Source organism: Myotis daubentonii, chromosome 3 (assembly GCF_963259705.1).
Source record: "Myotis daubentonii chromosome 3, mMyoDau2.1, whole genome shotgun sequence".
In the NCBI taxonomy this organism is placed as follows: domain Eukaryota; kingdom Metazoa; phylum Chordata; class Mammalia; order Chiroptera; family Vespertilionidae; genus Myotis; species Myotis daubentonii.
Window position 1 is genome coordinate 134,972,099 of NC_081842.1, and position 16,611 is coordinate 134,988,709.

Below are 16,611 nucleotides of genomic sequence, written 5' to 3' on the forward strand. Positions count from 1 at the left end.
TTAATTCCATTTTAAGTCCTTCCTTTTGCCTGTTGCCTGCCCATTCTGTTTTCATAGCTCCTTGCTAGAGAATCCACCCTTCCTGTTTGCCTAGGACAGTCCAGGTATGTGTCTCTCATTTGGGTAGAGTTATTAATAGTTTCTCTTTCCCTCTCAAAAGTCCAGTTTGGATGCTACATTTATGTGGTCACCCTATTTTTTTTTTTTTTCACATTTGTTTTGACTCTCCACTCTAGCCAGAAAAATCATCACACATAGTTTACTTGCTTTCACCATCAAACTATTTCCCTTGCCTGGAATGCTGTTCTCATACTATTGCCAAATCATGAACTTTCCTTCAAAATCCTACTCAGAACTCAGTCTCAGGATGGAACTCTTCATAATCCTGCCCTCCACCCAATGCAGAGAGCTCTCAGCAATCATGTAAATAACGCTGTATAACTTTAATTGGCTACGTTTATATGCTGCTTCTTGTATCTTTTTTTTTCCCCTCTCGGTACTTTTCCATGTGTTTATCCTGTCTCCATTAACTTGTAAACTCCCAGAGGGCAAGGTCTGAACGCAGGCTGGTGTTGGCATAAAGTGGATGAATAGTTAGGGCTGAATGGGTAGACAGTGCAATCCTTCTTGATTACTAATCTGTTAAAAAAAAGAAAAAAAGCACCCTTTGTTAGTGCTTTGTGTGTGATGGTTTTGAGACTGCTAATCTAATGTAGAAATATATCCAGTTTCTGCTCGTGTCCAGATAGCTGAGATAAAATCAACAGTTACAAGCGTTCCATCGTGGAGGGGGAGGGGGCCCTATAGGAATGGCATTTGAAAGGCAGGCTGCGGCGGCGTTCATTTCCTTCAGGGGCATGTATATATTCTCGGCTCTTCCAGGCCGCAGGTCTGTCTAAGGAGGGAAATAACATCCACTCTCAAAAGTGAGCTCTGGCGACCAAACATACAATACTCAGAACACAGACAGCACTACCTTGCTCTGAGTTTGTGCTGCCAGTGGCGGGAAGTGGAATCTCCAGGATGACGACTAGCGAGGTGGGTTCATCTCAGTCCAGGTAACAAAGGGAAGGCAGGGCAAAGCCCCCTTCTCCCCGCCGGGCTCCGAGCTCGCGCTCCGTCGCCGTGACCACCTGCTCCCTTCCCTTCCGACCCCGCGGGAAGCGCCAGGTATCGGCGCGGCGTGCTCGGCGCCGGGCCCCGGTCTAACCCACGTAGGCGGCGCGCGCGATAACATCAAAGCCCGAGGCAGGGGCCCGAGCGGGGGGAGGGGGAGGGGGAGGGGGAGGGGGGCCCCCGGCGGCCTCGGCAGCCAGGCGCCTCCCCCTCGCATTTCCTCTCACGCCCCTTCCAACCTAGGAGGCTTTTGGTTTCTGCTTTTGTTGTTTTTAAAATTAAAACCCTGGAAGCCCCGGAGGAGACTTTTGCGTGGCAGTTCGGGTAAGTTTTCCTCCGGGTTCTTTTGTCTGGCAGCTGGCTCGGGGAGAGTTGGCAGGGGGGGCGGGAAGGGTTGGTCGCCGGGTCGCCCCGAGGAGGAGGAGGAGGAGGAGGAGGGGATGCGGCCGGTGGACAGGAAAGCCCAGCGCGCGCGGAGGGCGGAGGGCGGAGGGCGGGACGGGCGGCGGCGTGACCCGGAGGCCGCCGGGGAGGAACCTCCGGGATCTCCGCGTGGCGGAGGCGCTGCCGGCCGCGCGCAGGGCGGAGGGCCGGGGCCGCGGGGCCGCGCCAGGGGGGAGCCCGAGCGGGGCCGGGCCGGCGGCCGCGTGGGAACCCGGGCTGGGGACGCGCGGGCGGCGCTGGTGGCGCGGTGCCCGGTGGGCGCGGTGGGACGCGGAGCCCGGCGACCGGCCTCGGGTGCCCTTCAGTCCTCCCAGCATCGCTCAGCCAGGAAAACGTGTGCAGAACTTCTCAGTGACGCTGCCCTCCCGGAGCCCCAGTCCCTAAAGGGGTTCCCCACCAGCTCACGTGGCCAGTAGGGGTGCAGAGAGAAATGGGCCCCAAGGCGCACCCCCTTTTTTAAATAGAGTATGATGACCACCCCCATTAGTTCCAGAATTTTTGACAGTTCAAACTGCTCTTTACCACTCACATTTGTCTTCAAACTTTTCTCTCTCTCCACATTCCATTTATAATATACAATTTGAGAAACTATTTAAATTTGCCACAAGACAAGCCGAAACTATAGTTTAGCTGGCTTTCCTTGCTTTCTGATAACTAGGAAGTTAGAATTGGAAGCAAAATTAGGAAAAGAAATGGCATTTAGAAAGTTAATTCACAAATAGAAAATTGGGAGCTGTTCAATATTGTATACATTTAAAAGAAAAGTTCAATATTGATTTACTGCTCAGAAGAATTAAATTGTGAGTAAGCTAATAAAAAAGTTGCTTAACAATTGAAATGCCAAAATTGCGTGTTTAATTTGTTAGAAAGTTCACCGCAATGCCAAGCCCCTTATAAACACTGTGTCTAAAATATGTATTTCTGTTATGTTCAACAACTATTTGGTTATCCCCTATGATGTTCAGCACTGGAAAAAAGAATTATATTCACTCAATTACCATTTTTGACTTAACAAGTTACACAAAGTAGAATTAATAATAATGGAGCCACCTTAATCTTTATCTTCTGACAGGTTAGGTATACTTTCACGTGTAAGTAAATGTTTTTATTTAAGTACCCAGTTGGGAAGCTATGTTACACGCTGTTTGTGATTGCATTCCATTAGATTTCATTTTATGAGATGATTATATCACATCCAAAATGAAAAACTGCATTCTTTCACTGCAAGATTGGAAGCATATTATGCTGAACATCATTTCAAAGTTAGGCAATTGTTGGATGATCTTTGCTTTTAAGACCAAAGTTCGTTTTTAATAGGCACATTCCCCATTGTACATGACATTTGGGGGTGCAAGCTCGCCATTACTGAGTGTTCATTTTTAATTATTCCCATTCTTGTGCATTAAGCTTTTCTTAGCACGAATGAGCCGGAGGTAGGATTTCCTCAGGGGAATTTTAGGGGTGAACCCTCGCAGGAAAAACCCAGACGTCTTTATGGAAGCCTCGGGGAACATAATTCAGGTTTGCACAGATGGCCAGCGTAGTGGGTGCACGGCCGTGTAGCATGTTTATTCCTTAAAAGGGGAAAGCAGTTGGGTTTAATCTGAGAAATCTTTCTGCATCAACATTTTTTTTTTTGTTTTACTTTATTCCTTCCAAGTTCAGCATGGCCCCTAAACCAATCTCCTTTGCCTGCTTCTTCAGGTGCACATGTAGACTTTCTGATCCCCCAACGTCTCACCTTCTTGAGGTCTATCTCCAGAAAACCTTCGTCCGTTAGCATGGCCCAGCCCCTCCTGATTTCTCCTCCATAACTTTCCACTCCCTGCTTCCTCTATCGCTTTCTAGCAGCCGGGGTCAAACTCTGGTTTATGGCAATGACTTCCTTCCTCTCCAACCCCCCCCTCCACCCCCACCCCATCTCTTCTGCCCGGCGCTCCGGGAGCAGGCTCACCGCCCAGGTCTGCACCCCGCTTTCTTGACCCTGAACACCCCTCCTCTTCCTGCCCCGGCTGTCAGGCGGGCAGACAAGGGTTAATGCGCTCGCCGCCGGGCCCTGGGAACCACCCGCGGGCTGGGGAGCGGCCTCTGGAATAACCTGGGCTTTCCTCGATCTTTTAATAGAACATCCGCCACCAAGAAGCGGTTTCAGGGCAGGGTTCAGAGTCGGTCCCCTTCCACTCTCCGAACCCACCACCCCGGCCCCCGGCCCGTTGTTTTTAAAAAGTTGTTTTTCAAAGTTAATGCGTTTCAAGTTTCACAATGACTTGCCCCTTCCCTCCACGCGTTGCTGAGGAAACCCCCTTGGGGTGCCCCCCTCTCCCTTCCCCACCCCCACGCGGCCCTGGCGGGGGGCGGGGCTGGGAGACCCCATGACGTCACCGGCCGGCCCACATCCTGCTTGAGAAAGTAAAGGGAAGGTAAAGGGAACTACCGCCCGCCGTCCCCGCCCCTCCTCGGGAACCAACCGGCCCCAACTGCGCGACCGGCCGGGCCTTCCCGGGGCCGCGTGACCGGCCGCGCCCGCCCCTCCGCCCCCGCCGAGCGCCCGCCCCGGAGCCTGCGCGACCCGGGCGCCCGCCTCTCGGGTCCCCGGCCCAGCCCCGCCCCTCCCCTCGGGCCGCGCCGCCGCGGCTCTCCACCCCCCTCCGCGTCCCCGGGCGGCCCGGCGGGGCGGAGCCGCGGGCGGGCAACTGGGTGAGACGCGCTCTCGGGCCCGCCCCGCCGGGGAGACCCGAGGTTCCGGGCTCCACGCGGCCGGAGCGGGACACCCACCTACCCGCATCCCAGGCTGGGCTGGCGGCCACGCTGTCCAGCGGGGCCTCCGCGCCCCGGCGACCCCGCCCTCCCCCTCGCAGGGTCGCCCCTCAGTCCCCACCAGGGACGCCCCCTCCCCCGCCCGCGTCGCCGCCCGCCGCCTCCCCGCTCCCGCCCCCGGGGATCCCCTGCCGCCCCGCCCACCCGCGGGAAAGCCTCGGACCTTCGCCCTCCCTCCCCTGCGCCGCCCGGCCCGCACTCCTTCCGCCGCCCCTATAGACGCTAAACGTGCCCTCCTGTGTCCAGGGGAGAGGTAAAGCCCGCCCCCGCCCTCCGCGCCGGGTCCCACGGCCCCCGGGGCCGCCCGCCCCGTCTCGCCTCGCCGCGGTGCGCGCCCCCGGCCTCGCCGTCCAGCCCCCGGGACGCTTCTCCCCGGCGGCGGTCCTGCTGCGGCCGGGGGCGTCGGCGAGCGCGGCCGGCTCCCCTCTCCGCGCCGGCGGCCCCCGCCCGCGCGTTCCGCGCTCCCCCCGCCCCCCGGCCGGCTCCCCTGTTTAATATTTCAGCGCTGGGTGGTGTGAGTGCCAGTCGCCGGCCTTTAGCGTGGCTGCTGCTGGGGCGGCGGCGGCGGCGAGGAGGGGGGGGACGGAGCCGGGGGCCGGGAGCCGCCGCCGGAGGAGGTTATGTTTGTGTTTGGGGTTGTCAAGTGAAGCAGGGATCCCTGGCGCCGCCGCCGCCGCGCGGGGGTCGCGGAGATTCCGGGCTCCGGCCGCCGCCATCAGCAGCGCAGCTCCAGGGCCGGCTGCAGCGGCCGCCGCTCCGCCCGGCGTCCTGGCAGCAGGTTCGGCGCGGGTCCGCGGCAGGGGCGCTGCAGCGGGAAGGGCGGCGGGTGCGGTGGGGTGGGCAGGACCACATCCCCCTCCGCGGGCGGGGGGCGTGCGGGCGCGCGTGTGTGTCTGCGTGTGTGTGTGCAACCGCCGACCTTGCAGAGGGGATGGCTGCGTGCAGGAGACGCTGGCACTTCTGGGCGCCCTCGCCGCGCGCGAGCGGCCCGAGCTGCGGTCCTGCGAGCTGAGCAGGTACGGAGGGACCCAGCCTCCCCACCCGCGCGCGTTCCAGCCGCAGACGCATTTTGCAAGCGGGTGGGGGGTGAGGGAGACCAGGCCTCGGCTTCCCAACCTCCCGGCTTTGTGGCTGTCTTTTCCTTTCGTTCTTTGCTCTAAGTGTCTGTTTACTCCCAGCCACCTGGGTAGTTTCTTTCCGGGTTGGGAGTACGCGTCTGCAGCAGTTTGGGAAGAGGACAGTGGGTTTAGGCGCGGGTCGGATCAGGCTCCCTTTGGGGTCGGGCTGGGGAAGGAGTTGCTGCCGGAGGGGAGGGGGCGCTGGCGGCGAGGAGGAGGCTCAGGGCTGCTGCGCTCGCCTCTTCTTGCTGTCCTCCTGCTCCTCTCCTCCACTCCGGGCTCCTTCCTGAGCTGGCACTTCCATTCTCCCCCCTCCTCCTGGCGTGCGAAGTGCTTTGTTCAGTGCAGCGTTGCAGAGGGGTTTTCCCAGGCTCCGCCCTCCACATTCATTCATGTTTTTTCTCCTTGCAACTGTCTTTACGCTTTTTGATCATGTCATGTTTTTTGCTCCATGTGGTATTTATTTCTTTCCTGAAAAGGAATGATTTGTCACTGGCCCTGGTCGCTACAGTGCTGCTGTAGTATTTGAAAATAGCCACTGTTCCCTTCCCACAAGGATTTAAACAAGGGATGGACAGCTAGGGACAGTGGGTAGGCAGGGAATGGGGTAGCCGAAAGCTGTTACTGATTGGGAATTTGCATATTTTACATTTTAAGCTCCAGATCTTATGGGAGTCACGTGACTGTTACAGTCCCAGTTCATGCTTTAAAAACTTCCAAATATGACCATTTAAAAGCTTCAAGTTTATTGTTATTTTTAAGAAGAGCTTTAAGTTTAACAAGGAACGTATTTAAGCATGGAATTTATTTGGCCCCAATGTCTCTAAATTTTCTATTGAATCAGAAGCCTCACGCATTGAATGGTGGATGTCATTAATGCAGGGAGTCGAGGAACCATATATTTGTAGATAATTTAGCAGAGTGTTAGATGAGGTACATACATAATATTGGACTATCATATTTTATATTCTCCCCCATGCATTTAAAAATACTGCACATATTTTTGGCAGTGCCCACATTTAGCCATATCAGCGATAAAAGTTAATTGTAGCCTTCCTTCTCTTTGCTCCCTGTTACAATGAAACCATAAATTTCTTTAACCATATCCTGGGTATATATATTAGATAGTCTTTTCCACATAGGCTTTCTTAAGGAGGATTAATATTTGAGTATTTTGGGGGATTGTTTAGTTCTTATAACCTTTGAGGTGGATACTGTTCCTTAGTTTTACAGTTGGGAAATCTGATCTTTGGAGAGGTTAAGTACCTTGAACAAGGCTACACAGTAAAGGGTAAAGCCTAGTTTTGAAGTTAGACTGGTTTGACACCAAAATATATAGTCATGAATTGTTTTACCCAGACTCTTTAATAAAACCCGACAATCAGTATTATCTCCACTGAGGAAATAGGAACCGGGAGTAACCGAGTCACGTGGTGCCACTTTTCCTTAGTGGCTGACCATGTACACATGGGTTAACCTCTCCACAGCTTAATTTTCTTTATCTGTAAAATGGCTAAGCGATAGCCACCTTACCAGTTATTAGAATTAAATTAGGTAATGTGTAGAAAATATATAGGCACACAGTAGGTGCTCAATAAGTATCCTCTTGTTTCTTCTACCGTACAGGATATAAAAAAGTTTCAAACAAAACATTACTATTCTATTTTTGGTCTTTGCTTAATGATGAAAAATTTTGTGTTTAACATCATAATGTGTTTATGATAAATATGCTTCATTTATCAGCCATATTGTAGGAAGTTAAAACTGAAATTTTAGCTCAGAGATTCTTGAGGACCTCGTGGAAGAGGAGGCCAGGAAGCTGATTTAGGGAGAAGATGATTAGGTTTTAGATTATTACTCCCTTGACATTATATTTCAGATCATGGTTTTTAAAATGTCTCAGTCAGGACAGAGTAGGTTATGCTGCAATAGCAAACAAATTCTCAAACCTCAGTGACTTAAAACAACAAAGGTCTCTCTCTTACTCTATAGGACCATGTTGGGTTAGTGGGAGTTCAGCTCTGTGGTGTCGGATGTACGGCCTGGAATCGTGGCTGTCCCATGGCAAAGGGAGAGGAGCTCTGGAGGTTCTTGCTTCTGTAACTAAATGCTCCAGCCTGGAAGCAATGCATGTCTCTTCCACTCACAGGTCATTAGCCAGAGCTGGTCACAGATTTTAGCTAAACACAGGGAGGCAGGAAGGACAGCCCTACCATGAGCCTAGAAGGGAGAACTGGAAAAATGGGGAGCATCCACATACATTAACTGAAAATTAACTCAGTGAAACGAGAGGGTATGATTGGGTAGACAGGTACTGTATACAGCATACCTCTTTTATAGCTGATGCTATCCTTTAATTGTACCTGGTAATGTTACTTTAAAACAGTTCAATGAATTTTTCACTCTTTGATAATGGTACATTGTGGGTTTTTTTTTTCCTGTTTTCTTGATAAGAAAGCCCAGATTGGCAAAATGATGTGTCCTATGTTTAATTGAAAGTTAGTAAATAACCTTTTGCAGCAGTCTCCAGCTTGATTACCTTTTGTTGAGTTTAGTTAGGATAGTCTTGTATTAAGCCATTACCTTTGAAGTGTCTTTTTCCTTTGATGGTAGTAAAATATGGTTTTTTTTTTTCTTTTTCAGCACATGGATTAATTGATGGACATTAAGTTTATGGAGCTACCTTTCTGTGACCTGCTCTTCCTACAATTTCTAAGAAGAAAAAAGGGCCCCTGAATCAAAGAAAATGCCTCGAACTAAGCAGATTCATCCCAGAAACCTAAGAGGTAAGCTTTTGCTTTAAAGAGAAGTCAGGTGGCTAGTAAATCTTGTAATAAAGTATTTGTTTGGCGACAGGAATGGCAGCTCATTAGATGTTGACCTTGCTTCATAGTGAGCTACAGGAGTGCTGGTTCCATTTTCTTGCTCAGTTCCACTTGCCCTGCATAATTCTGGTCTCTTAGGAGCTGCTTAATAAATATTTGTTAAATGAATTAATTGAATTTAACAAAATTACAATGCCTTCCCAACTATTAGATGTTGGTATTAAAGTCTGAGATTTACTATCTCTTAACAGGAACCATATTTGGATTGAGGAATTTGAAATGAATGGTTGGGTATTCTTTGCCAGCTGGATCACGATGGATTTTTTTACTACCACCCCAAACTTCTTTTGAGATTCATTTTTGTACTACTCTATACGGTAGAGTAACAAGAAGTGAAGACAGCTGTAGTTGACACTCAGACCATTATTTGCAGAGCTTGGAGTAAAACTGACCTATTTTTCTTGAGTCAAAAATATGTGTATAATATACATTTTATACACACATGCAAAAGTGAGTGTTTCCCCTTACCTGTGAAGAGAAATTTTAATATTAGAAAACTTAGCTTATTTTTTAAAAAGTTTTGTGTTATTCAAATGTGTTTTATCAAGTGGGAATAGCAGTTATCTTTTATATTTAACTTTAGTAAATAAGAGTGTAGCAGTGTCAAGCAATGAACTGTTAATGCAAATAATTTCAGACTGAGTTAAGTATCTTATAAAATATTTACTATTATAGAAAAAAAATTCTCAAGCACATACAAGGTAAAAAATGATTTGAAATCAAACAGATGAATTTAAAATGATCCTTGGTGAAATAAATTTGTCCAGTCACCCAGAAGGTGATAACTGAAAATGTGGTCAGTTTTGTGGCCTGCTTGAATCTGGAAACAGTGCTGTGTGCTGCCTAAGAGTACTAGAACTCTGCTGGCATAAGTGGCTGCCTCCGCCCAAGTTCAAATTGATGATTATAGTACCAGTGTTTAATGAGGTGAGGAGTTAACTGAGAACATAAAGTGTTGTGTGTCAAAGCCTGATTTTTCAGAGTCATATAGGAGATGTTGAAATTGGACCATATATTTGCCTTTTTCTCTCACTAGAAATCTGAGCTACAGAAAGTAGGGACTTTCTCTCATTTATGACTGTAGGCGGGGCCTCCACACTCACAGGTGCCATCTGAAGTGGTCATGTGGAGGCCTGGGGCCAGCTTTTGTAATTCGTCTGCCCAGAGAGGCCTCCCTGTTCCAATATGTGGGAAGGCACCCCGGGGTCAGCGGGTGCTCTGGCCAGCACAGTTCCTGGCAGCTAATAGGAGCCCAGATATTTGTTGAAGGAATGAATACATGATTATTCTGGAAGTATTATTCATTAGGTCGTGAGTATTAAATGTTTTTTTATATTTAAAATACATACAGTTGACCTTTGAACAACCTGTATTTGAACAGTATGGCTCCACTTATTTACAGAGGATTTTTTTCAATAAATACAGTAAATTATTTTCTCTTCTTACGATTTTAACATTTTCTTTCCTGAGCTTACTTTATTGTAAGAATATAGTACGTAGTACATATGCATACAAAATGTGGTAATCGGCTGTTTATGTTATCAGTTCTGCTTTAGTCAACAATGGTTAAGTTTTGGGGGAGTCAAAAGTTACTTGGATTTTTGACTGGGCGGGAGGAGGTGGGTCTGTGCCCCTAACTCCTGCTTTGTTCAAGGGCCAGCTGTACTTTATAATTTAGGTCACATGACTATCCTGAGAAGTGCGTATTTTTAGGCCACGGACTCCTTTCTGTTCTGTATCAAATAAGTGTACAACTCAACAGATATTTGTGGAACACTTTCATGTGCCACTGTTTTAGGTGATAGGGATAAAATGGTAACTCAGACTTGGGTCCCGAAAGGAGTATGGAACTGAGGGGTGGGGGGGAGACAGGTAACCATAGAACTGTGCTACCACAGTGAGTGAAGAACAGAGGGCTGTGGCACAGAGATACGAGATCATATTTTGCCCTGGTTGTGGGGGGCCAGTTTGGAATGGGGCAGGATGGTGAGTTAGGGAAGGAAAGGTATCATCTGAACTGGGTTCTTAAGGCTGAGAAATTATCCAAGACAGTGACAAGGTAGGGTGAGTGCATTTCATGCTGGGGTGGAAGCATTATAATTTATTATGCTTCAATGGTAGTTTTAATTCTCCATTACTAGTGCATAAGAAGTTTTATTCGGGGGGGAAGGAAAGAGGGAGAGAGGTAGGAGATTGGAGTAGGAGGATTAGGAGGAGTTAGATCCTCAAGGTCCTTCAAAACTGAGTCAAAATTTAGTATGTTTAGTTAAACATTTTAATAGTAAACTTGTAGTGTTTTCAAAATTTTCTAAGAGAACTTGAAATAAATTGGATTCCGGCCCATTAGCAAGAGTTTAGAAAGTTGCTTGACTAAGGCGGTTATGAACTCTCAGTCCAATGTGTGTGTGTCTGGGGGAGAGCGGGGGGAGAGGAGGAGAAGAGGAAAGGGGGAAAAACTCAGATAAGTGAAATCTTCTTTGGCAGAGAAAACTCCCACACAGAGTAAGAAAACAGAGTGGAAATGGAAAGGGGAAGAGAGACTTTCCAGAATGAAGATCTGGAAAGAGATCAGAGTAGATTAGCACAGGACATCCTACCAAAGCCATGTTGGTGAGACCTGCAGCCTCACCAGACCCGGGGAGGGTCACCTTGGGGGGAGGACTGGAAGGGGAGGTAACTGAGCCAGGTGGTTAGCTTACTGGACAGAGAAGAATGACGGAAAGCTGTTTTGGTTGGAAAAATCTGGTAAACAAAGGCACAAAGGTAAGAAAGTGCTAATGTGTAACACTTAAAAAAAAAAATTTCCGCTTTTCTTCTTAAAATGTGGTTGAGGACTCTCCCTAGGCACAGTTTGGTGGTTAAAGCAAGGGAAACATTAGCCACTAAAATGAATTTTTTAGCATTTATTTTGTATCTCACTGACAGTTGGAATATCCTGTTTGTTTTGTTTTACTGGTGACCCACTGCTTTGGCTTACAGAAGACCCAGCTCATCAAGTGAGCTATGAAATGGGGAGAAAGGAAACCAGAAGATAGAGGGAGTCCGTGCCAGCCACTTTGCTGTGATGAGTGCATTGCTCGTACTGCTTACACTGTCCCTAGGGGCTTTCATTAAACACATAGCCTCTTTGTTGGCTTCCTTGGAAAATAGTCTGTGAAGTATTTGTCTTGTATTTGGTAGTTAGGTCAGTAATAGAAGATTTATCAGATTATAATTTATTATGCTTCTTAATTCTTAAAATGTAATTTTTGTTTAATTCTTGGTTCTTCAGCTGGGCTTGGTATAACCTTTAGATATGCAAAACCATGGGTAAACATAATGTAACTTTCTGGAATATGATTTTTAGGGAGAATATGTATACATGAGTGTATTCACGTATTCAGGTAATATGTGAGTAAAAAGTACAATGTAGGGGTTTGTCCTGCAGGAGTATAAAGAAGTTGCATGGATTTAAAATTTGGCGTGCCCATGCTCTGCTCCCATAAGGAGATGGAGTTTATACTTCCCTGATAGAGCTTTTTATTGGAAAAGCATGAGAGGAACTGGATTGTTAAGGGGAGGATATGAATTTGAAGCATAAGTGAGAACAGAGTTAGACTTGATGGGCGATCTGTTTAGTTTTTTCCGTAGGAGTGTGGTTTGCTGAATTCTAGTCTTGTCACCCTTAGCCATATAAACTAGATGGAACCTTTGTCTTTGGTGTCTGCTCAACATGATGGAGGTGGGTAGAGTTTAACACTGATATGTCCTTTGTGAGGCTGAATAAGAATTTCAGAAGAGCATGAGACAAGCATGTGGTGTTCAGAATAAAGACTAGGAGGTCCCCAGGACACTGTGGCAAACTGCAGAGCTGCCCATGTGTAGCTGTGGCAGCGAGCAGCGCCATCCTCCCCAGCAATCATTCCTTGCTGATCACTAGTCCCCCACTGCCTTTAAGTCTTTGCTTGCACTCTTGGGAAACATAGGACGGAGGAGCTGGGGACTTGTAGGGGCTCCATGTCAGTCCCCCTTAGATACAGGGCTTTTTTTGTGCTTGTGTCAGTCATCATTGTGAATATGTTTCAGAGCTTTTGGGGAAAAAAAAATAGGTGTTACCTATTTTAGTTGAATTTGGGCCTAGGGTTTTAAAGACTCATCTGCTTTAAGATTGGAAATCAGTGTGGAAAACACTAAATATTAACCTTTTGAAAAACATATTTTGAGAATTTGGTGTTGTTTTTCATTTTTATTGGTTGAGTGCATTTAGCTCTGAACACTGCAAAAACTAAACTAAACTAAAGAAAAAGCTTATTTTTTCTCACTGAGAGTCAGCTTTATTACAGTAGCACTTAGTGATCAGAACATAGCCAAGATCCACTTGTGGGGTCTCTGGATACCCAGTGCCTTATAAGATGAAGTCCGAAGTCCTTAGTTTGGCTGAGGCAGACTTTCCATAGTTTGACCTTCATGTCTCCAGTCTTTCTGATGAAAAGTTGTTGCCACTTCAGGAGCTCTGCATGCAAATCCAGCATTGCTGTGCTTGCTCTTCGTTCTGGAAAGTCTCTCTTCCCCTTTCCATTTCCACTCTGTTTTTTTACTCTGTGTGGGAGTTTTCTCTGCCAAAGAAGATTTCACTTCTTTGCGCTTTTCCCCCTTTCCTATTTTCTTCTCCCCCTTTTGCCCCTCCACCAACATGCAGTGGGCCTCTATTGCCTCTATAGGTGTCTTACTCTCCTTTTGATATTGCATCATAATTATTCTCCTACAGGTCTATCATTTTATCTGGATATAAGTTATATGTCTAAAGAGACTGTTTTCATCATTTACCTGTGCACAACAAAACAATATTTATGTTAGCTCTTTAGCAAACTATAGGGTTAAAGATGATCTCTCTTCATGAAATTTGTTTACATCTGGGACCTTGAGTGGCAAATGCTTCTTCCAATAGTTGGTAGCCGGTGATTGAGAATCCTGTTACAATGCAAAAGTTTAGTTGCCTGAACAGATAAACTATGTATAGTAAATCCTCACTCATCCTCAGTAGGTTCTGCATTTTAAGCAAAACTGCCTATAATGAAACTGACTTTACCATAGGCTAAATGATATAAACAAGAGTTAAGTTCCTGTAGCATCTCATCAAAGTTGTAATAAGCCCTGGCCGGTGTGGCTCAGTTGGTTGGAGTGTCATCCCATGCACCAAATGGTCATGAGTTTGATTCCCAGGCAGGGCACATGCCCAGGTTGCAAGTTTATGGGAGGCAACAGATTCATGTTTCTCGTGCTCTCCCTCCCCCTCTCTCTAAAACCAACAAAAAACATATCCTCCAGTGAGGGTAAAAAAAAAAAAGAAGTTGTAATGAAACAACTTTGAACAAAACGAGGTTATTCAAGGATATGCTGTAGTTATTATTAATTTTGTTTTCCATGAGCTTTTGCTATTGGATTCCTAGAGCTTATCTCTTCAGTACTTTAATTAATATAATGGTAAAGTGTTTGGCTTCAGGTTATCAGGGACTAGCTATGTGGCTTTAGGCAAGCTGGATTGTTGGTTTCCTTGTCTGTAAACTAAAGATAATGGGTGAAGATTAGATGACATGGCAAGTATAAGCACTTGGTACAAAGGCAGACACAGGTAAACACTCAATATAGAGAGTTGTCACTTTCTATAAAAACTGGTTTATGTCAAACTCTTGGGTTGCATATGCTTTGCAAACAGAGGACGAGAGGAATACCTGTATAAAACTTGTGTCTGCATTTTGATGCTGCCTAAAATACTCAGCATTGATCACTGATATGTCTCTTTCTTACCCTGACTACTTGAGGATTGGGGTTTGGAAAAGAGATGTGAGTGCAGAAAATAATTTGGGAAGCAAAATTCATACTCATTGTGCTGCCTTCTCAATTTGTCCACCTGAGTTCATTCAGATCTTGCCTCATTTTTTGACAACATTGAATGAAGTTAAACATAATATTCTGTCTGCATCTAGTTCTCAGAAAAGTGATTGTGATTATTATTGAACTGTTATAAAAAATGTCCATGTCACAGTCATATGGGGTTGAAATGAAGTGCTCTAGTACAGGGGTCGCCAACCGGTGATCCGCGGACCACTGATGGTCTGTGAGGTCGGAAAGGTTGGCGACTGGTGCTCTAGTCATCAGTGGTATTTAGGTTCTGAGATGGTACCTTCTCTTCATCCTCTGCTCACCTCCTGTGTGAAGACCAGAGAAACCCAACAGAGTGTAGCACTCACTAGTCAGGTTACTGTGAATATTTTCATTTGCTCTCAATGAGTGGGTCCAGTGATTGTTTTGTAAAACCATCTACACTGAATGAAATCTTCCGTTTTCTTGTTATGTAGGACTTTCTTCTTCAGTTTATGAGTAGAAGAGGATTAATTTCGGTGATTTTCAGGTAGAGCTTCAGCTATTTATGCATTATTTTTCACATTTGAATGTTAGGTCAGAACTCTCGTTTCTTTTTTTTATGCATCCTTTATTTTCTGAAGCGCATATTTTTTTTCCCAAGAAAAAACGATTTTAAGTATAATAATGTTACATGCAATAAACATTAGGAGTCAGAACTCTTGTAGAGAAAAGAACCCCAGGGCTTATTTAAAAAAAAGTTGTATACAACTATAGCTAGAAAGGAAATAAGCAATAACTTTAAAAATGGCTTTGATGATGTAGGTGAAAAAGCGATTTGAAGTTATTAGGAGCTATCATCTAAGTAGCTGATATTATTCAGTTTGACTAGGATAAAGATAGGAGAAAAATGTAACATAGCAAGCCTCCCATTTTTTTTTTCCAGATAATTATTTTTCGGCTCATGTTGGGAGCTTATTTGATGCTCTTGGAATGCTTATTAACCAAGTGTTTTTTTTTTCCTTTTTAAAAACAAATATGAACTATAATTAGAGCAATGATTTTATTTTAGAACATCTTTGTACAAAATATGTTCTAAATTATAGGCGGTATAATTGTACCTCACCGTAGAGTAGAAAAAAACATGATGCGCATAAAATCTCCTATCATACACATACATTTTTAAGCATTATATTTAGAATGTAATGTAATTTGAACAAGTCTGGGTTAAAGTTGATTGTGTTATGTGAAAAACATTTATGAATATATTAAGTGCCTTATAATACCATGAGCCATTATTCATATTCACTGTGGCACAGAAACTTTGTTTTCAAAACTTCAGCCAGTCCTTCAGAAGGAAGGCCTTGACGGTTAGCTTTTGGTACAGCACTGCATTCATTCTGACTCTTTTTAACTTTAAAGTGAAAAGTTTTCAGAAAGTTCTTAGAATTTTTTTGTGATGAATTTTGTTCTAGAAAATATTCTATGGCTATGCTGCCATGCAAATATATTAAAAAATATATGGTGATAAAACAGTTGGCTTCAATGTAATTAGAATAGCAGTCGCTAAGTGTGAAACTGCTTTATTGATGCAAAGCTTGATTTTTGTGGTACTTAGGCGCTTATATACACATAATATTTCTGGATGCCTATATGATTAGAGTGTGAATTTACTTTAATATACTTGTTTTGCATTTTGAAATATGTTTATATGTGCTAGCTTCCAACTCTTTCAGATTGGCCAGTGAGGAAAAAGATGAGATCATCATATAACTGCTTAATAGTTATAGTATCCAACTAGAAATAGATTAAACATAAAATTGGGGCAGTGTTTGATAGTTTAAATAAAAATGAACTGAACTGATGGGTAGTTAAATGATGCCAGTGTACCAGGGAGTTTTCTCTTATGTTGCTAGTGTCTTACATGCCTCTCCAAGAGAATGACTCAGGTTTTACATCCGGGAAGGACAACCTTGGAGGTCATTTAGTTCATCTTCCTCACTTTACAGATGAGAAAGTTGGCTAGAGATGTTTAGGTGAATTGATTTTGAGCAGCTTATTTGTATCTTGTTTGAGATGGTATTGTGGAGTGGTCTTTAGAATTAAAAAAAAATCATATTGCTTTCCATAGTAATGGTTTATTGTAGGCTGGTGGCAGGAGGAAAGTTGTGTTATATTATTTTTATGGTGATGGGAAGAGCAAAGCTGTTCACAGGTGTGTGTACTAGGCAATATTCAAAGTGCTTTTTTCACATTTGCTCATTTAATCCCAAAAACCATGTGAGATAGAGACGATTATTGACTCAATTTTATAGACATGGGGATGAGGCAGGGGGAGGTTGCTGCTTGCCCAGGTTCCCACAGCTAGGCATCTCTGGTGCCTTTGCTTT

At 45.4% G+C, this 16,611-nt stretch overlaps 1 protein-coding gene across 7 annotated transcripts in view; it reads left to right on the forward strand.

Moving 5' to 3' along the window:
• The first annotated feature begins 835 nt into the window (after positions 1 to 835).
• The window catches only part of HIVEP1 (HIVEP zinc finger 1), a 174,956-nt gene continuing 159,180 nt past the window's right edge, over positions 836 to 16,611 (forward strand). For 3 of the 7 annotated variants that reach the window (XM_059688637.1, XM_059688643.1, XM_059688642.1), the window contains exons 1-2: positions 1,303 to 1,440; positions 8,139 to 8,281. In XM_059688637.1, the coding sequence (XP_059544620.1) occupies positions 8,242 to 8,281 (40 nt within the window). In that variant the 5' untranslated portion in view covers positions 1,303 to 1,440; positions 8,139 to 8,241. Of the gene's footprint in view, positions 1,059 to 1,302; positions 1,441 to 4,495; positions 4,631 to 4,879; positions 5,156 to 5,210; positions 5,394 to 8,138; positions 8,282 to 16,611 lie in introns of those variants that run through there. The other 4 variants (XM_059688641.1, XM_059688640.1, XM_059688638.1 and 1 more) reach the window with 4 other exon arrangements.